The sequence below is a fragment of the Leucopleurus acutus genome (genome assembly GCF_964270905.1).
Source record: "Leucopleurus acutus genome assembly, chromosome: 9".
In the NCBI taxonomy this organism is placed as follows: domain Eukaryota; kingdom Metazoa; phylum Chordata; class Mammalia; order Artiodactyla; family Delphinidae; genus Leucopleurus; species Leucopleurus acutus.
In genome coordinates this window covers 49,160,308-49,186,043 of record NC_139144.1, presented here as the reverse complement: position 1 = coordinate 49,186,043, position 25,736 = coordinate 49,160,308, and the positions used below count along the sequence as shown (strand labels likewise).

General features: G+C 35.9%; 1 protein-coding gene across 2 annotated transcripts in view; it reads right to left on the bottom strand.

Moving 5' to 3' along the window:
• Positions 1–527: 527 nt before the first annotated feature.
• The window catches only part of SEM1 (SEM1 26S proteasome subunit), a 40,556-nt gene continuing 15,347 nt past the window's right edge, over positions 528–25,736 (bottom strand). Inside the window, exons 2-3 of one of the 2 annotated variants that reach the window (XM_082846473.1) lie at positions 23,913–24,006; positions 528–647 (exon numbers count right to left, since the gene is read on the bottom strand). In XM_082846473.1, coding sequence (XP_082702599.1) covers positions 575–647; positions 23,913–24,006 — 167 coding nt within the window. In that variant the 3' untranslated portion in view covers positions 528–574. Of the gene's footprint in view, positions 648–17,932; positions 18,135–23,912; positions 24,007–25,736 lie in introns of those variants that run through there. The other variant, XM_082846474.1, reaches the window with a different exon arrangement.

Genomic DNA, 25,736 nt, shown 5'->3' with positions numbered 1-25,736 from the left:
ATAAAGCATGCACAGTGGTATTGGAGTCTTGGGTTCAAATCCCTTCTCTGTCTTACTGTATCCTTGTGACTTTGGACAAGTCAGTTAACCCTGCCGAGTCTCAATTCCACATTTACAGAATATAAAAAATAAAACCTATATTGCAGGGCCATAGTTAGGAATGAACAAGATAAAAAATATAAGAAGCTAGTAGCATAATACCCATCCTATAGAAGCTCAACAAAGAGTAGATGTCATATAGTTATTATTAATATTACTGTGATGATTATTATTACCTGGTATACCATTCCAGTGGAGTGTGTTGCTTTATTCTTTCAAAAATAACTTGAATGTTGACATTGAAACCCACTCTTTGAGCCTCAACCCCAAAGATGAACAGCCCAACCTCCATGATGCTTGAGGTTTGCCTTCCAGAACTTCAGCCTGGTACCCACGGTCAGAACCTACTTCTGCTGCTTCTCCTGGAAACACTGAAGGTTTTCTCAATGCAAAGTCTATGCCCATTCAGTTCCCTGCAAATCACCCACCTCAGGGCCGTTCCAGACCGCCGTGTGGTCCCAAGAAGTGTGCTCTCTCAGTTTCCACGTCTCCAATCCTCTCCTCTCTGGCCCATCTTGTTACATCCATGGCAACCCATGTTATGACTTCTGCCAAATAAAAAGCATAATGTTAACACATTGATTTGTGCATCATATACTCAACACAATTGGTTTAAAAACTTGGGCCTGAGGGTGAGGCAAACCTTCCCAGTTTCCTGAAAGGGACCCTAGCCTAACCCCAAACCACAAATGTGGTGGGGCCCAAACCCGCATTTATTCCAATCACTGCATAAGCAACATAGATAAAGAGGCATAATTCCCTTGAAAGATTTTCAAGGTTCTCCTTTAAGTGTGTTTCCCTCACTACTGTGGTTCTAAACTATGGCCACGGCCTCAAGACCAAATTACAGCTTTTGGCAGATGGTTTTAGTCTGGTGGTTACAGCAATGAATGTGGAGTCAGGAATCCTGGAGTCTGAGCCAACTATTCCCTGGGTAACCACAAGCAAGTTAGCTGCCCTTGTCTCAGTTTTTCTGTCAGTTAAATGGGGTAACTTTTTCTTTCTTCCACCTACTTCAAAGGCAAAGGTTATGACAATTAATTACCCCATGGCCCACTAAACCTGGAACTTTCCGTGCAGTAATGAAGCTACTGTCAGCTTTTTCCTTCAAAGTCTAGTAATTTAATCCTAAAATACTGTATGTTTTGAGTGTCCAAGTGTTACACCTGGAAGCTCATTTGGAGGCATTAATATCTAGGGTTACTGAGCCATGTACCCCATTGCCCTAATACTGGCTGATGGAGGCAGAATCATGTTCTAAAACATTAAACCAAAAAGCCTGGATTTAGCTCAAGGGGACAGCATTGCTAAATCACACAGGTGGCTTTCTTTAACCTCAAGTGCCCTGGCTTCCCCATAACATAAGCATCTGATACTGTTTGAAAAATACTCTGTAGAATAGTTGGTATTCACAGGCAAACAAGGTCTGGTGAAAAGTTTCCCAACTCTGCTTCCTGCCCTTGTGTGACACCAACATATTTCTTTTATTTGCCATGTGTCTATTACTTTTAGTTCTAAAGGGATCCTTTTTCCCATAATCCATATTTTAACGATATGTTAACACTGAGAAGTTCTATTAGTCCCTTGCATACAACCACTAACAGACCTCTGGAGGTGAGAACCTACCTACAGATACTACTTTTAGAGTGTCTTTGAGAGAGAAATAACTTTAAGCTTGAGTTTTTGTGGTTGATAAAAGTGATAGCCATTGGGAAAGGAAAAAAATTATATATGTTATTTTTAAAAGAACTTAAATTATTATTTAATTACTGATTTTTCTCTTTAATATTGTCTTGTATGCATGCCACTTCTGAATAAAAATGTAAACTTTGACAGTTTAGCAGAATATTGAAGCTTCACTACATAATGTAGATTATGAATACAGTTTACTCTGTTTTCTGGAATGGTCAGTTGACATATGAAATAGAAAGAAAAAACTCATCACATTCATTCTCTTAGTGTTAATAAATACAAATTAATTATAGTACTGGGAATTTGAGCCAATAATAGTCCAGAAATTTAAATAGTATGTTTCATTATTAATGCTTATATATATATAAGACATGTATATGTCTTAAAAAGGACTCAAAGAAGTTCTATATTGTATATACATTAGGTATGGGAGATTAATTCACTTTGAACCCATATAGTGTAGTGGAAAGATTATTCATTAATTAGAATTTCAGCTTTCCAGGTTCTGGTTCAAGTCTGTATGACTTCAAAGTCTCTTCTTTGTTCTGCCACTAACTCTCCTTGTGACTTTGAGGGAATCCCTTTATATTTTTGGAATCTAGTTTCCTGACAGTTATGGGTTGAACTGTGTCTCCCCAACCAACCAATAAAAAGATATTTTGAAATCCTAACCCGAAGTACCTCAGAATGTGAACTTATTTGGAAATAGGGCCCTTGCAAATGAGATTAGTTAAGAAGTATGACTCCAGAAGTCATACTGGAGTAGGGTATGATCCAATATGACTGGTGTCCTTATTAGAAGACAGTCACTGAAGACAGACACACAGGGAGAACGTCATGCAACAACAAAGGCAGAGACTGGATTTATGTAGTTGCAAGCCAAGGAACACCAAACTGTGAGCAAACCATTAGAAGCTAGAAAGAGGCAAGGAAATATTCCCCTACAGGTTTCAGAGAGAGCATGGCCTGCCCACATCTTGATTTGAGACTTCTAGTCTCCAGAACTGTGAGACAATAAATTTCTATTGTTTGAGCCACCCAGTTTGTGGTACTTTGTTATGGCAACCTTAGCAAACGAAAATACAATCTTTAAATTGAGAAGACTGGATTCTGAAAGACTTATCCATAAATATATTTTTATTATTTGAAGTCAGAGGTCAACATACTTTTTTCTGTGAAGGGCCAGATAATAAATATTTTAGGCCTTGCAGGTCATGCAGTCTCTATAACAAGCACTCAACTCTGCTGATGGAAAGCTGTCCTAGATAATATGTAAATAAATGCGAGTGGCTGTGTTCCAATAAAACTTTATTTATAGTCACTGAAATTTGAATTTCATATAGTTTTCCTAAGTCACAAAATATTATTCTTTAAAAAATTTTTTCCCCTACCATTTAAAAATGTACAAACCATTCTTAGCTCTCAGACCACACAAAAACAGACAGGGGACTGGATTTGGTCTGCAGGCTGCAGTTTGCTGAATCCTGTTCCAAGTTGTTGACATTAGTACAATGGACTTGGTAGAAAGCATGATAGAAGAGCAATATGCAGCCTTTACCCAAGACACATAAGCTAAGCAGTGGATGACTTTCTGCAGATAATAATAATTGTATTCATGGAGCTATATCTCTCTATGTATAATAAAAATAGTTTTTATAAAACCATCTGAGAATCACATTTAAAAATGGAGTAGTAGGTTTTTTAAAAACTGCATTTCATTACTTTATCTCTTTACTTTAGTGGTCAAAGTTAAATAGAATAAATATTAAAAATGAAAACTATTATCATTTATTGAGCACTTACAGTGTCAAGCTCTCTGCTAAATGCTGTATACAATTATCTCATTAATCATACAATAACCCCACAAGTTACATAGGCCTATATCCCCTTTACAGATGAGGCTTAGAAAGATTAAGCAATGCACCTGAGGCCACACAGCTAGTACTTAACTGAGCCCAGAATAAATCAGGTGATTCTGACTCCAAGGTTCATAAATAAAGCCATTTTATATACTGTTGTTAATTTCTTATACTGGTTAATTTCAAATGTTCAATTTCCAAATGTGGTAATTTACTATAATTAATTGTATTATTATAATTAATAACAAAACCTACAATTTTATTAATAATAAATAAGAACCAATTAATAATCAAATATACAATTCACCATAGAATGGAAAGAATGGATAGAACAGAAAGAACAAAAAAATGGAAGAAAATTATATTTTATTTTCCTCTTTAAGTTAGATCAAATATAACATTTGATTTCTTTGACTCAAATACTGGAATTACTAATGGGTCCAGCCTTAGTCTTAAACTATTTAGCTCTGGAAAAAAAATTGAAAACAATGTAAAACTGGATACTGTTTTATGATATACTCTTTTATTACCACCTCATCAAAAAGAAGGTGGAAAAAAACCCAAACCAACCTGTTGATAGCATATGTGATTAAGTTCCTCATTCAAGTATATTGACAGATGGCAGAAAAGAGACGAAAGGATAGAGATGCCAGGGAGATGGAGGATGTTGTAACCAAATACAAAATCATCTGGATCCTTTGTGACCTAGGTCCCTTTGTGACCAAGCGTTTGTGTTTAAGTTAAACCTTTTGTTTCATCACCTGACAGATCACAGACCGAATTTCCAACCTGAAGTATTCTTTCGGCGAGCATGGGGCAACAAAGTATTCTTTGAGGAAATTATACACTTCATCTATATAAAGGTTAAGTCAATGAAATTATTAAGTGGTAGAACAGGATTTAAAAGCTTAACCTCCAAGAATGCCATCATGCCTGGCACACAGAGAGCTTACAATATGCCCAATATGAAACGTCCACAGAATGCAAACCCAGCAATCTGCTTTGTGTTACTTTCTAATAAATGTCAATGAGGAAAGTGTTTATAACTTGAAAAAGGAGGAGGTTGGGGGGGATCCAGTAGCTTGCCACATGGAAGTATATCTCCTTGTCGATTCCAGGAAAATGTCAAATCAGTACAACTGTTCCAAGACTCTTGGTCTTCACTTCTGCATTGATGAAACTGCACGTGCTATGTTTTTGGCATAATGAGCTGCATTCATAATGGTTGACATCCAATGGTTCAATAAGAATAGCAGGCCTCACAGATTTCAGTGAATATAATATAGTCATTTTGCAGTTGTGCAAATTAAGACACATGGAATAAACAACTTGCTTCAAAACAAGTTAGAATTAGAAGTCAGCAATACGATTCAAGTCTAGCTTCAGTGTCTTCTATTTACCTTCTCTGGGATGGCTGGAGCTTAATTTTGGTTCCCTTGTTTCAATGGTGGCTATATAGAATCAGTTCTCACTTCCAAAGCTGAAATGAATGAATTATGGAACTCTCACTACATCTTATGACCAGCTTTTGCCCATTTAGTTTGGCTCAACTGACATTATTAAGGACTTTACTAGATTTAAAGGTGAAAAGGCTGAATACAGACAGACCCCACCCATGAGGACTTGAGATTCTAATGAAGGGAGGGGAAAAAACCCTCAAAGCAGATAATTTCAATTATATGAAGCTAAAAAATAAGATAAAGGTATTGAGTGCAATGGGAAGCTGGAGGAGGGGCACTGAGCCCAACGTGGGGGTCCAAAGAAGGCTTCCAAGAGGGGATAGTGCCCTAAAATGAATCCTAAAATGGTAATGAGGATTTATCCAACTGAAGAAAGGAGGAAGGGCATCCCAGCTTGGGAAACTGCATGAGTAAAGCCAAGAGGCAGGAAATATCATAGAATATGCTGGCAAAACATGCTATGGGGATACAGAGCAGAATTAACCTGAAAATTGTAATTCATGCCTTCCTAAATGGAAAAAATTAACTATCTGGAGAATAATGTTAAAAGCTTTAAATTCAGTGTGCACTGTAACTGGGAAACTTATTGTTACTATATGATGCCCATATCAGGAGGGAGAATTTGGTCCTAGAGCTATCTTCTATAAAAATGGATTTATGTTTAGAAAACCAAAATACTCCGTTTGTCTCCTGGTTGGTTACACAGCTCACACCAGTTCTCAGGTCAGTGCCCTCATTGAGTGAAAGCTTGCTGTGACTCCAGGTAAGACAAATAGAAACCCAATGGCTTCTCAAGTATAATTCCCTGAAAATTATTTACTGAATATCCTGCACACCGGCGTTTCTTCCCAGGGCTTCTAGGCAGTACTTTGCACTTCTATCCCAGAGTCACTTGCTATAAGGAAAGAAAAATGGTGGGCAGGAAACCAAGAATGGTACCCTCTCTGCCTCAAGGTCACAACTGGGTGCCAAGTTATGGAATTTGTCAGGCAATTACTCAAAGGTTTGGAGGGGAAAACCTCCATTATTAAGAGAACCTCAGACCCACCTAGGTTTTAGCCTTGAGGGGAGACACTCTAGGTGGGAAAAGGCAGTTGTTCAAGAACTTCCAGCTTCCTCCCATTGAATTTTTGTCCCCCTCATTTCTATGCTTTGATGATGGGTACTACCACCCCCTGGGTGGTGCCTCTATGACTTGGGCACTAGAGCAGTACAGGGTACCTTTGGCTCTCCAACTACAACAGGATGAAGTTTCCGAAAACACTCAGTATGAAAGAACAACAACAACAACAGTAGAAGGACAGTATCTAGTTAAGCTAAAAATGTAATGGCTTCTCACTATCCAAAATTCATTTCTTAGGATAAACACTAACTCCAAAAGGTAATACAACTTCATTAGCACCTTACACTCATTCTTTTCTCCTGTCCTCCGTCCTGTGTCTGAGAGATGCAATAACACTTTCTCTTCTACAGGGTCAAACACCTGGTCACCAAGGCCCTTTCTGGCCAAGACCAAGAAAACATTTTCAGTCTGCATTAGAGTTAGTAGTTAAATAGGCCCTGAGTCAGACTGCCTGGGTTTGAACACCAGCTCCATCACTTACTAGCTCTATGACCTTAAGTAAATTACTTAGCCTCTTTGCATCTGTTTCCTCATCTGTAGAATGGAATAACAGTACTTAGAATTAAATGAGAAAATGCATATGCTACATTTGTCACACACAGCATAAGATTAATAATTATTAGTAGTTATCTCTTTCTCATCTAGGACTCTAAAATTTAGAAGCCATATTATTAAAGACATGATGTTGCACTGAACTCTGGTAACTGAAACAATGGTGTCACTCTTCAACTCTGCATCTTCTACATAACTACAGGAGGTGGCATGATCTCTTATGACTCCATAGTACTGCAGTATACTAACCATAATCTTACCTCAAAACTCTCCTCCAGGTTGCTCTCTCTGCCTGGAATGTTCTAGCTCCTGACTCACTCCCACAGACTCTGAGGTGGATGTGACTCGTGCTCAACAATGCACAGCTCTCTACTCCTTCCTGAGCATACCAGCTCTTTGCACTTATGTAGGGCTGTGAACTCAGATCGGGTCAATGGTCTTTTAACAGTGGAGAAAAGCACCGCATAACCTCCCCGCTTTTGGTGAAGTCGTGTCACCCGTGTGTCAAGATCAAAGTCCATGTGATGGACCTGACTCACCAAGTGTATAGCTGTCTCACAGAACATACTCCACGTAAGCAAGAAATAAACTTTTAAGTGTTAAGCTACGATGATTTGCTACCCTAGCTTAAGCCTGGCCCATCCTGAATAATACACACCACTTACATCCCGCCCCCACATCAACCTTATGTCTCCCACCTCCCCATCCACCTGTCTAATAGGTTCCTTGTCAATCTTCAGATCATGACTTATCTGTTCCTCAGAGAAGCCTAATAGTCATCCTTTCTTAAGTAGGTACCACCCTTACTATTCTTAATATTGAGCTGTTTTTCTTTAATATTATTTCCCTCATAATTTGTAATTAATAATTACACATTTGTCCACTTGTTTTTTCCTTGTCTCCACCACTAGACTATAAGATACACAAGAAATCTATAAGAACATCTAGGTTGTACTTTCCAATAAAACAGAAAAATAAACTAGGGCTTAGAACATCATTAGGTCTTAGAACAGTGTTTGTATTTTTTAAATTTTTATTTATTTATTTATTGTATTTTTTTTAAATAAATTAACATCTATCCATCAAAAGAAGTATATATAAAGTAGCAGGAAGTTTGTTGTTTCATAATATGGGCAATGGCATTGGAAGAAAGACAAGTTCCACTAGACTACATGCTGGGCCAGAAATCTGTACAGAGACTTGACTACAAAAAAGTTTTGTACACAGAAGAAACTCAAGGGCATGAAAAAATTCACAGCTAAGAGGAAAATCAGCAGAGCGTCAGGGGCAAGAACCGAAAACCAAAATCGTTGTTATACTCTCTGCCATTCTAGTAACCCTGTCCAAAAGCACCAGGAGGGAGGAGCCAGGAAGGGTCATGTGGAAGGCTCTGGATCTTATAAGAGCCTAGGGACACAGCACCTCACCCCACCCCCAGCAGATCACGTTGTTGATTATAACAAGCACTTCTTTGCTACCTCTGAGTATGGCAGAAAGAAAGGAAAGAAAGGGAAGAAAGGGTGGAAAGAAAGGGAAGAAAGGGTAGAAAGAGTAGAAAAAAAAGAAAGAACATGGGGCTTCCCTGGTGACGCAGTGATTGGAGAGTCTGCCTGCTGATGCAGGGGACACGGGTTCGTGCCCCGGTCCGGGAAGATCCCACATGCCGCTGAGCGGCTGGGCCTGTGAGCCATGGCTGCTAAGCCTGCGCGTCCGGAGCCTGTGCTCCGCAACGGGAGAGGCCACAACAGTGAGAGGCCCGCATACCGCAAAAAAAAAAAAAGAAAGAACATGAAGGGAGAAAGAAAGGAGGGAGGGAGGAAGGGATGGAGAAAGGAAGGAAAAAAAGAAAAAGAAAGAGAAAGAAAAGAAAAGGTAAAAAATAAATGCATTTCTATCTGTAAGAAAGGAGATAATAGAAATTTGGGACCTTCCTTCTTTCTCAAAGAAAACTGTCTTCTGCCCTATGGGGCAGACTACAAAGAACCAAGAGGAATCATGAATTCACAACATTACTTTCTGAGTATTTCACTACACATTTTCACCTGAGATTCTTCTTTCCTGGGTTATCCATTTCTGCCATCACTTCCATACACAGAGAAAAGGACATGCACTACAACACTGGGTCAGGAAAATTAGTTACGTAAGTGCCTTTAGTTATTACACTTTTTATGTCACTGTCTTTACAGCGGTTTTGTACCAGAGCTTGGACTAAATAATACCTTATCCAGGTAAAAATAGCAGATATTATTACCTAAGCCCTATACCATACATTTATCATTTTGTAGTTATCCAGCACCCAACTCTCTCCACATATACCCACCTTCCTAATAGCACACCAGCCTCCCCTTGGGGATAATTCAAATGGTGTGTAGTCTCAGTGGGAGGTCACTAAGTGCCACCTCTCACTGCCATTTCCCACTTCAGAAATGGGGAGCCTGCTCCTTCACGAGCTCCCTGCAATACCCAGGGGCCAGGCAATCAAACACCACTCCTGGGATGGTAAATCCTGAGTGAGTGAAACAAAGGAAGAGGGTAGAGGCAGATGTCAAATCCATTGCAGCCCTCAGGACCCAAGGACCAGGAAGCTCCTGAGTTGAAAATCTTGGTTAACTCCTGGTACCAGAGATGCCCTAGCTCTTGTCACTTCCTCAGATTTCTGCAGCCCCCAATATCCTGTCAGTAAATTCTCCTTTGGCTTAAAATATTTGTGGTTAGTCTCTGCTGCACACAACCAAAAAGTCAAACCAGGGCTACTATGTATAGCTATGTAGGTAGTACTTTGTATAAGAGAACCCAGCAAAAGAAACCAGGAGAGCTGAAATCCAGCCTGTGCTCCACTTGCCAAGGGGCTACATTCTACTGGAGGAAAGAGAGGCATTTTCCAATTTCCACAGAGGCACTGTATAGACAGGCAGTGGCCCTGCCCCTGACTGATACACCTACCTTTTTCAGTTATAAAACAGAGGCCTAGAGATTAAGTCATACAAGTAAACTGTGATTACAGTAATGCAATGATATCGCATTGGGCTATTCTGCTGCTTTTTTCTCTACCTACAGATTGAACCACCTATTTATTCCTGCAAGGAAAATTTGAAATGAGAAGGAGTGTTCTTGCAGTAGTTCATCCTTCTATGATAGAGCCTACCATACTCACAGCTACCTGTAACTTGCATACAAGTATTAAAAGGATTAGAATTTTAACTTTAAAAATATGTACAAATATCTAACATTCTGTGCTACAATATAGTTAATAGTTAACCCTTTATATTCATCACCACTGGCAGAAAAACAACTCAAAGAACTCAAGAACTTTTTACATATCTTAATTTTCTACAAGCTAGATTTTCCCGATTTTATAGAGAGAGATCATGGAAAGGGAAAGATCTCAAATTATGCTGACCAAAGCTCCATTATAATCTCTTCAATTTTTCCATGACTGTTTTATGTCCCCCACATGTCTTTTTCTCCCAGTTTAGATCACAAATTTATCTGGAGGGTCTGTGAACTAGTATATATACATGCCTAGCATGTGAATGGCATTTACTGTTAAAAAGGAAATTAGAGAACCACCACTCCTTCCGTTAGGAATCTAACAGTTATGCTTCCTTTCCTTTACAAAGTTTCCTTTTACCATATTAAGTCCTCCTGTCTTCCTTTCATGTTACTTTAAGACATTGATGAAAATCTTTTGTTCCTATTTCCCCTCCCCATAAAAGAAAATTAAATTTGTTTTCAGGCTTTAATCCTGCTAAAACAAAGTGAATCAGCTCTGTTTTTTTTACTGTCCAGTCATCTCATCAATCATTGAAGGGAATCACTAAAAGCAATCAGCGAACAAGGTCAACAGCACTCAGCAGAGGGCTGGTGTGATGGTACTTTAACAGATGAAAATGAAGACTGGGAAAAGGATGACAGTGCTTCACAGCCCTAAGAGGCCCAGTACCACTCCTTAGGAATCAGCCTTTAAATGGGAGAAGATAAGTTAGAGAAGGGAATTATCTTTATTGTGCAACAGGTCTCCTGATACCAAGCTTGTTAATATAACAAAGAGCTAAAAGGTTTATTGTGGGGGGTGGGGTGTGTGTGTGTGTGGGGGGGTGGAATATTAGGGTTGTCATTTCTTGGTACAATGACTCAGGTTTTGGACTTTGAGACAAAGACCCTAACTTCATAGTTCCTGTTCTTCTCTAGCAGTTTGTGTTTCATGTCCAATAAAGAATTGCAGAAAGGTATCAGTGTAAGTGAGAGAAACCAACTTTAATTAACGTAAGCTTAAGGGAATTTAGTGAAAGAACACGAGAGTTATGAGAATCAAAGATGAGGCTGAAATGCTAGCCTTGAGAAGGAACCTAAGATGCTCTGGCAAGGAGAGGATCTCTGAAATGGGAACTATTCAGTGGTCAAGACTGAATGAATTCTGACAGTTTCCCCATGTTTGTATCTCTCAGAGATAGAAGGTCCCAGGAAAAACAGTTTAATTGGCCTAGAACTGGCCATATGCTTTCCACCCCTTTGGTTAGGGCTGGATGGATGAACTTGATTTTTGGCCCTCCAAAGGTAGAGTCGGGGGTGGGGGATGGTTGGAGTAGGGAGGTGGTGGTGTTAATTACCCATAAGGAAATCTGGGTGTTGTTATTAACACAAAGGGCAAGGTATCATAGGTGGCCAAGATGAAACCAATGTCCAATATGGTATTAAAAATGGAAATTATTTTAACCCTCAAGGCCAGGAGTCATCTGCTTAACTTACATTAACACCACATACTGCATAGAACACATGTAGATTTTTCATGTAAGTTAACAGCCTCGTTTCAGTAAGTAACAATACCTGAGGCATGGTAGCTCCTCAATAAATGTATTTTGAATGGATTAACTTCTGCAATGTTATTTGTTCTCACCCTTTCCTGTATGCCATTAATATTTCCCACTTTTAACAAATACTTCTTATTCAAGATTTGATGAAACGGAACTTCTAAAAGAGAAAGTTTAATGCAGTAGAAAGAATAATGGAATATAATCTTTTCTTGCTTCTGCCCAATGTGATCTTGGGGACATGTCACAACCGCTTTGGGTTTATATCTTCATCTGTAAAATGAAGTGATAGAGGTACATGCGCTTTAAGAATCTGTCCAATTCCATAAGCCTAACATCATGGTCACAAATATATAGATGACAGAAACTCAGCAAACTTAGAAAAAAATACTTATAATTTTCACAGTATGAAGTGGCTCTACCCTGAATCTGGACAGAAAGTAAAACCTAACTTACTTGGTAGTATTTAGGAGAAATTGCCAATATTGTAGAAAATCTAGATCTCTGTTATCAAACGTTAAAAGAAAGGCAGTGGAATCAATTTTTCAAGTAAAATCTTACACTGAATCCCAATGTCTAAAACAAATAAAGGTCAAAAAACTACAACTGAAACAAAGACGGATGTGTGGATCACCATCCTCACACCTTCTCGCACAGGCTCCTGGGAACACCATTTGACATCACTCATCTAATTCCTGACTGAATATCCCTATATTTTTCTGAACCTTATGACAGTTCTAAAAACAAGATAACCAATTTCAGACAGGAAAGATTAAGAAAAAAAATTTCCCACGGAAAAGGAAAAGTATACACGCTCTCTTCCAGTGGCTTTAAAAAGACTTAGACAATTTGTTAGTCTATCAACAAGTAATTTTAATTTGAAAAATAAAATCAAACACCAATTAATCCCCTACACCACTGACAACTAGTAATATACAGATGAAGACTATTGTGTCAGAGTGAAAATTCAGCTTCTAAAACATTTTACTACTTATTTAACAAGCTAAATTGTAAAATATGAAAACTCTCCAATATATAAATCAATAGCATTTAAAATTTTGCTTATAATTTTGATAAATTTCAGCAAGACATCTTTCTCCTGTATAATTTTTTCCTACAGTCCTGCTTCAGAGGAAAGATACATATGTCTCCCAAGCCAACGTAATTTAGCATCTGCCCTTTTTTTAATCACCAAAGGGGAAACTACTGACAAATATTAAATGATACAAACATAAATTGTCAACTTTGTGGTTAATGATGGTGACCTTCTTAGCCTTAACAAAGAAAAGCAATTTCTCTTCTCATAAAATCAGTGTTTTGTCCATTCCTCTACTTAGAAATATCATAATCAACATCATTAAGATACTTCCCATTAACTTGGACCACAGGTTTCTACACATAAAATGCCAACCATGAGTCTTTGAGTATGAGGTTTGCAAAATTCAAACATCCTTATTAAGGTCATCTTTATTTACTTATTAACACTAATGTAGATAAAAGCATATTATTTTACCTTGAGATTAATCTTGAAAATATAAACAAGATTCATGTGATCAATTTATTGAATAGTTACTGAACTTCAATGATGCCATTATTTTGGTCAAAGCAAAAAGTTATGAAAATTTTTCTGCAGGACATTTTCCCTGCAAGTAACAATTAAAAGTATATTTCATCGTCATTGGTGATCCTAATGAACTCTTATAGCAGGATACAAGTTTTGAATTGGTACAACCAATTAGATGACATGACTTATATGGATTTGTGTCTGATAACCAAGAAGGAAGGCAAAAGTCATCTCTCATTATTAAAAGATATCTCTACTTCCTGGTCTATGCTGATTCTGCCAATGCTTCTTCTGATCTCCTAATCAATGGTTTCAAGATTTACTTTATAGTAAATATGACACATCAAGTACAGCCTAGGGATGCGCAGATGTTGTCAGTGTCCTGTCCTTATTCATTCATCACTTACCATTTCCAAGGACAGCCTCACTTCCAACTGTCAGCAGCTATGATTCTGCCTGAAGTCTTTCCCTGGCAGCGAGAAATGAACTCTCCATGCACATGGGCCAAACCATAAATTACTGGAGAATTAACAATTTTCCACTCTCAGACTCACCCTCAACCAATGACTGACTGGAGTTGGTAAATACCCTGGCCCACTAGTCCCATGGTTCAAGTAACTGAGGTATGTTATAAATGGCCTCCCAGAATTCCCAGGTAGAATTAAGGTTGTAACTTACTTGATATACACTCTTTATTAGCTTTCCTCCATTTCTTGCCTCACTCTCCCAATTCCCCTGTGAACTCTGTAATAAACATTCAAATCCTTATCTCTAGGTCTGCCTCCAAGAGAACCCAAACTAAGACAAGGAGGTATTAAGATGAATACAAAAGGGGTTCTACCTTTAAAGAATTCACAACCTAAAGCAGGAGACCAATAATAAACAAAACAAACTAACCAAAGAACAAAAACGATACCAAGAGGAAAAATATACAATATTACATTGTAAATAAACGTATGCTGGCTCAGGTGAAGATAACAATCTAGATAGTTTTAAATTTTCTGTGTACGACTACAATGTTAGTAATGGTCCTTCCTATAACTCTAAATATTATCTTCATTGGGAAAAAACTGTAAGACTATCTAATAGTCACCTTACTCTAAAATGTCATCCTACCTTATTGCCATTACTGATATTGTTCTAATAGTTGCTGAATAATAAACGGTAGCCAAAGGGTAACAAAAAGGGCAGAAGTATAAACTTCATTTAATTCCATGACATCTGTGGAACAAAAGGAATAACAATATAGTGATTCAACCTGACAAGTGGATTCAAACCATATCTACCATAAAATGAAATTTATCCTGCATTAACCTTTTTGGCAGTCCATCAACCTCCCAAGACAACTTCAGACAGAGTAAAACCAAGTCAATATTCTGGTCATCATTCACCATTACTTTCTGAAAACATACTTTTCTTATCATTAGCATTGCAACATTAATGGAAAAATCAAGTATTATTGAAGAGCATTTTTTTCCTGGTAACCTCTTACGGATCAACTAGGTGGATACCTTAGACTGAGTGAATAGGGAAGGCCTGACTTGTGAGGATGAAGAAGGCAAGCATTGCAGGCAACAACTGGTACAAAGGCCCCTGGCATGTTCAAGCAACTACGTGCAGTTTAATCATTTTCTGCTTAGGTGATTTTTTACTTATTCTTCAGATTTTATGCTGCTTTAAGAAGCCCTTGATGGCATTTAAGGGGTGACAGGATCTAAATTTTAAAAAGATTCCTCTGTTTTTCCCAAAAGACTATAGGGCAGAGAAAATAGCAGCAGAGACCAGTTAGGTGAACATTGCAGAAAATCCTGGTCAACGATGGTGGTGGTTTAGACTAAGACACTAGTAAGTGGAAGTAGACAGATTCTGGATATGCTAAGAAACCAAATACCCAACCTAAGATGTCTTAAATAACGAAATTCAAAAGCTTATTTTCAGGAAGCCTAGTGCTAGAGTAGGTTCAATGACATCAAAGAAGCATGTTCTTCCAGATTTTCTAATCATTTTGACCCTCAAACTGGAATGGTTGTTAGACGACTGCCACTAGCAATTGAGACTAGGTGCTCCCTTATTCATATCCAGAGGGAGAGCCTCACTTTATGTGCTATTTCAAGAGCCAGAATTCCCCTCTGCCATTTGACTCTAACCCATTGTTTCATTGGCCCACACTTATTAAGCCTGTCCATCCCTCATTCATTCATTTGTATAGGAGATGAACTGGGAATGGGGTTGGCTTGCCTTGAGTCACATGGCCTATGTGAATGAAGGATGGATACCTGAGGGGGAAATATGAGTATTTGTTAGAAAAGAGGAAGGAGGAAATAGACGTTGAGTAGGCAGGCAACGATATCAAATACATGGGATATTCTTTGGGGATGGAGTTGACAGGGCTTGTCAAGGGATTGAATACTGGGAGAAGAGAGGATTCAAGAACAGTTCTAACAGTGCTGGTTTTAGCATTAGGGAAAAGGGGGCACCCACTGCGATGCAACAGACTAGAGAAAAGATCAGGTTTGAGAAAGGTTATCAAGGTTTCTGTTTTCACCAAGTGGTCTTTAAGATACTCATTAGACACTGGAGAGGTGATGGAGTTGTTAGCTGATTATGAGTTTGGGGTTTCAGGGAGAGGGCAAGACTGAGAATAGAGAATCAAATCAGAGTTTGTTTGTTTTAAGCAACTGAGACCAGGCGAGATTACTAAGAAAGTATATGGATAGAGCAAGAAGTGGACCTAGGGCAGAGTCTGGACCCATACCAAGATTTAAAAGTGGAGTAAAACAGGAGCCATTAAGGTAGCTAGAAAACTCTAGTCCAACTCTTCAATGTCATATATGTGGGTGGACTGAGAGTAGTGCAAATTATTAGCTCACTGCCAAAGGGTGGCAGATATTCCTTCTTTCAACTTAAGGTTAAGTGTGGGAGAAAAAAGATATGGATATCTTTAAAAAATACAGGGCAGATCTTGACATGCCACAAAAAAAGCATTATTAATACACTATACAATCTTTCAAAAGGGAGTTGGCTCATTATCATAGTTATCTAAATTAAATATTTAGTGGGAACAATATGAAGGGACATGGCATCCAACGGCAACAATTTTAATCTAAGGCCTGATGAAAAATACTGACCATTATTACATCTACAATTTGAATTCAAAATGATTCAAATGAAATGGAATTAAGTGATTACGGAAAATTACAAAGGAAAAAACCTGGGTTCTAATCCACATCTGACAACTGTTGGCTATACAACCTTGGACCCTTTCATTTCTTATTTTCTGTGAGACCCAGTTTTCTATTTCATGAGATGTCTACAATAGACAGGCCCTTCCTGCCTGCTTCACAGGTTCACTGTGAAGATCAAAAGTTGAAGAATATCTACTAACTGCAAAATCCCATAAAAATAATTTTCTTCAGCTGCCTGGCTAGTCTAACTTCCTACCAATGATGTGCTTCATCATCCTGATGCCAACTATCAATTTTCAGGTATTCAATCCTTAACAGAGAAAGCCACCTAAACTAAATTTTGAAAACTTATTAAGGACAAAACACTGAAAAACTAGAGGTAACCCATTAAAACCTCTGCCCAATTCCTGTGAGGTCTCAGAATGGTACCTCACCAATTTAAATTCAAGGTATATGAAGTGGCCATACCTCTGGGTACTAATCTGACATTGTCAAGGTGGTATGGGGTCTAACAATGTCCTTGTAAACCACTTACCAGAATACTGAGAAAATATACATCAGAATATTTCTTCAAATGCTACATTAGTATGGCTGCCTGTGCTTCATTATATGATTAAAACAATAAGTTTTTTTTTATAATTTCCAAAGTTCTTTCTTATTTTTTATTCCATCTGATCATACAGTAGTCCTGCCTGGTAGGCAAGGCAGATTCATGTTTGTCTTAGTAGGAGAAAACTTATTTATGTTCAAAATCATTTCGAGGCATACCTTAAATTATATTTCAGGTGCCCAACTCCTATTTTGGTGTCAATACTACATCATGTTATGTAACTTTTAGATTTTAAATTACTCCACAGTACCAATGATTCTACTTCTAAATAAGTAACACATTCAAGTTTGAAAATATTCCAAATTAAAACTGTATATATTAGCCCCATTCTACGTCTTATAAGAATCCTTTACCAATCAAATTAAATCTCCCCCTTCACAAAAGTAGATGTAGAAACAGTAATCACTGTGCAGAAACTTAATTGTACTAAATGAATCTGTTCTGTAGTATCTGAGAATATGCACATGTTAACAAAGCATCTTGAGCCCACTTACCCAGTTTTGACACAGACATCATTCTTATAAGTGTGATCAAACCACTCTGGATTTTAAGAACTAATAATACTTTATCAACTATTAATATTATTAATGGCTCAGGAACTAATTACAGCAATTTAAAATGATTAATATTTTAAAAACACAGGTTTTGAAGGGTCACCTTAGAAATGTCAGTAAATGCCTAAGCTTTCAAAATACAGATGAAATTACGGTTAAATGTAACTTAAAAAGGAGTACCTTATAAATAAGACCAACATTTAGTCTATGTGGTTTAAGAAAAGTACTGAATTTGGAATCAGATGAATTCTGGCCTCAAATCATTTAACCTCTCGGAGCCTCAGTTAACATTAAAAAAAAAAACAAATTCATTAATAGGAAATTTTGCTATCTGTCTATAATAAAGCTCTGGAAAAATCACAAATAGTATGAGAAAATTAATGACGAGAGTCAAAAGATCAAGACTTCTGAACCAAACCAATATTAGATCAAAACATTTATTTTGTGTGTTACAAAAACAAAAATAAATCCAAGGAGGTAATGAAATAAACATTTTTTTTTTATTAAGTGTCCCATCCTGGGTTCTCTGCTCTAGAATTTAGTAAACAGTTCAAGTTTAGGTTGCTTCAGCACTTCTGGATGCTATGATGTCTCCATCTTATAACCATGTTTCTCTAGTTCAGCTCTATAAAGAAACACAAAAGAACAACATCACTAGACATTCTTCATGATAAATTAAAGAAACAGATGATTTTTAGAAATAACACAATAAATAACTGAGCTAATAAGCCTAAACATCAATTTAAAATACTACCAAATAGCTTTACTTTAGTCCCCAAAAAGAAATCTATATAAGAAGGAAACTGGATGTGAATCCACATAATGCTAATAAAATTTTGTTTTCCCATTAGTAAACTTATGTTTTATATTCCTTATTTTTCTGATCTATTTATGGAAGAAATGTGAGGGAATTATTGATATTTTCTAAATACTGTACAATTATTCTGTTCATAATATTTAAACATAAATTTTAAGAATCATTAACCATATGGCTAAGAACACTAGACACTGCTATCAAACTTTTAGAGATTTTATAATTACAATACTGTTATTTACACATAAACAATAAACAGATCGCTTTTCATACTGACATATACACTGCCCTAAACAAATCAAAAATTATTAATCAAATGTAAGGGTGTGTGAAAATTATTCTGTATTAAATATATATAGGCTAAATATAATAAATAAGTTATAAAATATTAAACAAGACTTTACTTTCCTAACTTTAAATGTGGATAAAAATCTCAAAAATGTATATTGGTATAAACATAAACACTTTAAAAAGATACTTTTTATAATTTATTTTTTCAACCTGAAATTGCAGTCATACTTTGAAAATGTCAACTGCAATTGTTGATCTGCCTTGTATAAACATTTGCACAAAAAGGTTTAGCCCTGTAATCAATATCACTTATTTAAACTACCATTCCAAATATCACCAGCAACTTTTCTGCCACAATTCTGATTTTATAAAATCAGAATTTTATAAAAAGTTCACAATAAAATTATGTGAGGACCAACCTATGATAAAATTGTACAAATGTTAAGCATGATTACACCATTACATGTAAGATAAAAAGACATTTGTTCTCAAGCATAATTTCGCTTAGACACTATCACACTATCCAATGTAAATGTGATGCAAAAAATACATGGTAGGAACGATGTATAATATTTATTATTCATTTTCCCAAACTCCTTCACTTCCTTAAAATCTTTAGATATTTATAATACAAATACTGACCTAAAGTCCATGAATAATATTAAGGCCAGAGCTTATTCATATGAATCATCTTTGTCTTCTGCTCAGGTGTAGAGGACAGTATGGGCTGGTGGTAAAACACTGGATTAGGAGTCAAGAGATCAGCACAAGTTTCTGACTCTACCGCCTCCTTTGCTAAATTTAACTAAAATGCTTCCTTTGTCCTCTCCTCCCCAGGAAATTAAAGATTATAATACCTGTCTTTCATGTTTCCTATTTAAAATGGAGATAATTTTAAACTTTCTTAAACAATACTTCTGCTGCGTTTAACAAAATCATTGTAGATTATTCATTTTCTCTTATTTTACAACAAAAAACCCCTAAAATTCAACCTAAGATTTAGGTAAAAAGTCACCAAATCCATCCGAGTTTGTGTCTCTGTTTGTCTTCATGACAGGAGGTGGTGACCAATTACATTTATAAATTGTTTACAAACACAAAGGAGAGTATGAGATATTTCTCAATTAGCTAAATTCTTAGAAAAGATGAAAGTTCTTTGGTAGAATTCAGGACTTGTAAGAAACCAAAAGGAACATAAATGAACACCACTAAGTACAAAACAACACAAAAACACTAATATCATGAGCCTGTTGAATGGAAAAATACAACAGAGATGAAAAAGTAAAGAAATCCAGCACAATTGGAAAGATATCATAGGGCACACATAGTGAATACACACTATTTGAAACAAAAACAGCAGCATTCCTTTTACAACAAAACAAGAATAAGACTAACAGCCACTAGTAGGTTTCAGAACTCTTATTACCCAAGAAACTACTCTGCTATGTGACATTGGCTATATCTGACATTGTAAATCAGGAATTATTGGCTTTTTGGAATTTTTATGTAAAATGTGATAAAGGTCCAAAAAATCTCATAATCCTACCTATTTCTACTGATACGTATATAAACAAATGTTTCAAAAGCAGTAAAAACAGAATGATCTTTAGTTACATGGAAACATTGCTGGCCTTCTTTGTACTTCTACTTGTTGAAGGTAAATTACACTGAAAGAGAAACATGGAAAGTTTAAGGCTAAGTCCTTGCCAAGGCCATGCAGCTAAATAAGATGCAGATAGGGGCTGGAACTCAGGGAATCTGACTGACTTTAGAGTATAAACTGCCTCTCTAAATTTAGATGGAATTAGGACTCAATCATATGAGAAAACAATAAAACATTTTTTGGGAATTCCCTGGCAGTCCAATGATTAGGACTCAGCACTTTCACTGCCTGGGCCCGGGTTCAATCCCTGGTAGGGGAACTAAGATCCAAAAGATGAGCGCGGCGCGGCCAAAAAAACGAAACAAAACATGTTCTTTACCATGGCTTATAATACCACATTAAGGGCCTCGATGCATTTTACAAAGACTGAAAAGAACATCTTTGCAGGAGACTTGTTAATCAAGACAGTTTTTAAAAGCAAGAATATAAATGTTATCTGAGGCTGCCTTGTCCAATATGGTAATCAGATATGGCTATTTATTAAAATTAAATAAAATTAAAAATTCAGTTTAGCAGCTGTGCTGGCCACATTTCATGTGCTTAATAGCCACATGTGACTAGTGGCTTCTGTACTGGATAGTGCAGCTTATAGAACACTTCCATAACTACAGTAAGTTCTACTTGACAGCACTAATGATACATCAAAAACTTTGTTTAAAAAAGAAAAACTCACAACACAAATAGGGAAATAAAAAGAAAAATCTCATTCACTAATGGAGGTATCAAGATTTATACACTTACAAAAATCCACAAACCTAAAGGCAGAAACACAACATAGAACATAAGAGCACTGTGGAGGTATATTATAAAACCAACAAGCCACAAAGAATATAAGCATAATGTTCTATTTCCAAAACCAATAAAAAGGCAAGACGCAGTAGTGACAAGAAATCCAATTATCAGTACATTTACTACTAAAAGTCCCCTAATAAAACCAAAGTATTCAGTAATGTCTCGATTTAATTGTTAAGAGAAAAGTGCTATTTTCTGACTAATGAAAAACACCCTCACCCCAAAACCCACTTGGGAGGAATCTGACTCTTCTGAATAGCGAAGGAAGAAAACTCATTTGGCTTCCACTTTAAAAATTTCAAGAAGATAACAAAAAGAAAAAATTGATACATGATTAAAATCAAAACACAAAATAGGGATCAACAGAGTTGTAAGGCCTGAAAATAAGTATTCTAACAGCATATGTTTATAATGAGAAAGAAAAGAAGGGATGCATTAAAAAAAAAAGCAGCAAGGTTTTCTCTGATGTGGCAAAATAAATAAACCTAAAATAAATACAAAAAGAAAGTGGCAAAAACTTGTACACATAGAATTAATTTAATCCCAGAATGGAATGAGATCTGTAAAAAGAACAAAAAGGGCTTCTGAAAGCCATATATGGCTAAAGAAGAATGAGAAGAGAGAGATTCAATGCTCAGAATAGATTTTAGAGAAGAAGCAAGATTACTGTTCAACAGCTACTGCTCTATCTTGTCCATAAAACTGCAAAAAGAAAAACAACATCATTAAGACAAAATTGAAAATTAAGACAGATGAGATAATTCCAAACTACATTAAAGTAGTTTAAAGTTTCAAGGCCTGAATAATTACATCTCAGAGTACTGAAAGAAGAAAAAAAATGAGAGTCAGCAATTTTGAGAAATCATGGAGAATTGTAAAAGAGCCAGAATAACCGTGAAAGGCAAACTGTACTATGTCCAAAAAGGGGAGAAATGAGATGGGTAAAACTGTTATTAGTTTCCAGCAAAATACTAAAAAGTCTTTAGAATGTAGGGTTTTTGAGCCCATAAAAAAATGCAGTTTAGAACAAAAGCTACTTACCACTACTAAAAATAAATTTTAAAAATTTAGTATAAATTATCTCACTACTTTTTAGAAAAATGTACTAGAGACTAGGAAATTAAAAGATTGCAATAGAACTTCTATATCATGGTTTGAGCAAAGCAAATGATAGTTTACACAGATATCTTTGTGGCCAAGATAGATAATGTATGGGTTGAATCAAAACAAAATTAGGGAGGAAAGAATTGTCTACAAATGGTGCTGGTATAACTGGATATCCACATGGAAAAGAATGAAGTTGGACTCCTATTTCATACCATATATAAAAATTCATGCAAAATAGATCAAAGACCTAAATGTAATAGCTAAAATTCTGGAACTGTTACAAGAAAACATAGGGATAAATTTTCATTACCATGAATTTGGCAGTGAGTTCTTAAAAGAGTAGATAAATTGGACTTTTGTGCAAAGAACACTATGAAGAAAGTGAAAAGACAACGTAACAGAATGGGACAAAATATCTGTAGATAATATGTCCCATAAGGGCCAGAATAAATAAGAACTCTTACAACTCAACAACAAAAAGACAAACTTTGAAAATGGGCAAAGGACTTGAACAGATAGTTCTCCAAAAAAGATATACAAATGGACAACAAACACATGAAAAGAAGCTCATCAGTATCATTAAAGAAATGCAAATCAAAACCACAATGAGATACCAATTCATCCACTAGGATGGTTAAAATGAAAAAAAAAAAAAGGTTTTGGCGAGGATGTGGAGAGGTTAGAAACTTCCTATATTGCTGGTAGTAATGTAAAATTATTCAGCTGCTGTGGAAAAGTTTGACAATTCCTCAAAAAGTTAAACAGAATTGCAATATGATCCAGCAATTCCACTAAATCCCAACAAAACTGAAGAGATATTCAAACAAAAATGTGTAAATGAATGTTCACTGTAACACTGTTTACAACAGCCAAAAGCTGGAAACAACCCAAATGTCCATCATCCGATGAATGGATAAACAAACTGTGGCCTATGTATACAAGGAAACAGTATTTAGCCATAAAAAGGAATGAAATTACGGATACATGTTACAACATGGATGAAATTTAAAAACACTATACTAAGTGAAAGAAACTAGACATACAGATCATTCATGTGATACCATTTATATGAAATATCCAGAACAGGAAAATCCACAGACAGAAAGCAGATCAGCGGTTGCCAGGGGCTGGAGGAGGAGAGGAATGCAGAGTGACTGCTTAATAGATATGGTGTTTCCTTTAGGGTGCTGAAAATGTTTTGGAATTAAATACAGATGATAGTTGTATGACATTATGAATATACAAAATGCCACTAAATTGTACACTTTAAAACGATTTTTACATTATATAAATTTTACTTCAATCGATTGATAATCAATCAACCAATCATTTTAGGTAGATTTGTACATGAATATGGAAAAATACACTCCCAACACCTCACTCTCCATTCCAGTTTGAGAATCACCAATACATTGGGTCTGAGCACCCTATGATTCTAATTTCTGCTGAGTTGTTCAATATTGATAGAAAATTAACAGTGACAGAATTAAACCTACAAGGATTTAAAAAAATAGCAAATATGCTTCTAGTTAACTACTTTTATAAAGAGACTAGAAAGAACAAAAGTTCTATGCAATTACACAAAGTATTCATGTTTAGAAACACAGGAGATGAGGCAATATATCTTACTTTTCATAATTCAAAAATCTATTTCAAAGGCAATTGTCATATATAAGTTACATATTCCATGCTTACAATTAATACTAAGCTATATAAAAATTTGGCTTAAAACTTACCGTAACTGATTGGAGAAGTCATCCTCTACATTGTCATCATCCCAATTATCCTCCCAGACATGTGCATCTTCATCTTCATCTAAACCAGCCCAGTCTAAAAACAGAAACAGATGCCATTTAAATATTTCTCATACATTATTTCCATAAATACAAAAACTTCAGAAAGCTTGCTACTGAACTCTCTCAATTCAAAACATCTAAAACCATATCTATGAGAAATGGTAATCTTCCTCTTTAAATCTCAATTGATGCTATCTTGTTTTCTCAATTCTTGAATTTGCAGATCTAAAACAGTAGTTAATACAAAAAATTCTATTTGCTGTGAAAATTTATTGTAACTTCAGCAGGATATTTACTTTGCTGATAATTTTTATAAGGTCTATTACACAATCTTTCAAAACACAGCACCAATAACAGAAAAGGAGTAGCAGGACGATACCGGCCTGGAATTCAAAACTGCTAAACATAAAAAAAGATAAGTCATACTCAGATAACAAAAAGTAAACCAAATATTTTCTTAAACATGGTTGTAAAACTGTGTTAGAGAATGTCCTTATTCTTTAAGACACACATGCTGAAATATTTAAGAATCATGTGTCATTTTGTTGACAAGTTTACTTGTAAATGCTTCTGAAATATATTTTATATCATACATGTCTATCATACATATGATAGAAATAAAGTAAATATGACAAAATGTTAACAACTGATGAAACATGGGTGTTTGTTGCCTTCTTGTTTTTTGAGGTATAACTGACATATAACATTATATTAGTTCCAAGTATACAACATAATTTGATACTTGTATACACTGAGAAATGATCTCCACAATGAGTCTAGTTAATATCCGTCACCAACAGTTACAAATTTTTTTTTTGGATCAGGACTTTTAAGATCTACTCTCTTAGCCACTTTCAAACATGCAATAGAGTATTAATAACTATAGTCATCATGCTATACGTTACATTTCCATGACTTATTTTTGTAACTGCAAGTCTGTATCTTTTGATCCCTTCACCCATTACACTCCCCCCATTTGTCCTTTATTTAAAACTTCTATAGGGTTAAGTTTCAAAATTAAAATCTGAGAAAACTAGTTTTTAAAAAACCAGTATGGAAATCACCTTTGGAAGCTTTACTGATTCCCTCTCTTCCTTTCCTTCAGAGATTAGGTCCCCTCCTTTGTGTATATCTATCACAGCACCTACATACTGTACAATCATATTTATCAGTTTATATGCCTATGTCCATTACTAGTATCTGAGCTCCTTAAGAATAAAACTCTTTTATTTACCTTTGTATTTTTAAGCCACAACAATACCTGTTGTGCACATGCACGACAGTTGGTTGTGAAAGATGCAACGAACTCTAAATCAGACCTTGTGTACTTTTGCTTGATCCCTCCCCTCCAAAAACAGTAAGCGTGAGTTACACATGCTCTTAAATGTGTCCTAGTAGCTTCATCTTAGTAATTACTTATTAGAAACATGGCTAAGAACATTTCGATCTTTTAAAAAAAAGAAGTCAATAAGAAAAGGTATGATTTAGGCTTTTCTTATAAAGCACATATAGATTTAAAGGTATTCAACAATGGTTCATATGGGTATTATATTTGTTACATATGTATCTAACAAAAAATTTTAAATGCCATATGTCAACATCATGTTTTAAGAATATAAGAAAGTACCTCCATTTACCTGGTCCCCTCAAACCAGAAATTTGGGAGGCAGCTTAGCTATCCTTTCTCCTTCAACTCTCATAACCATCCATTATATCCTTTTGATTTCAGCTCAAGAATCTACAGAGTTATAGTCTCCTCCTCCC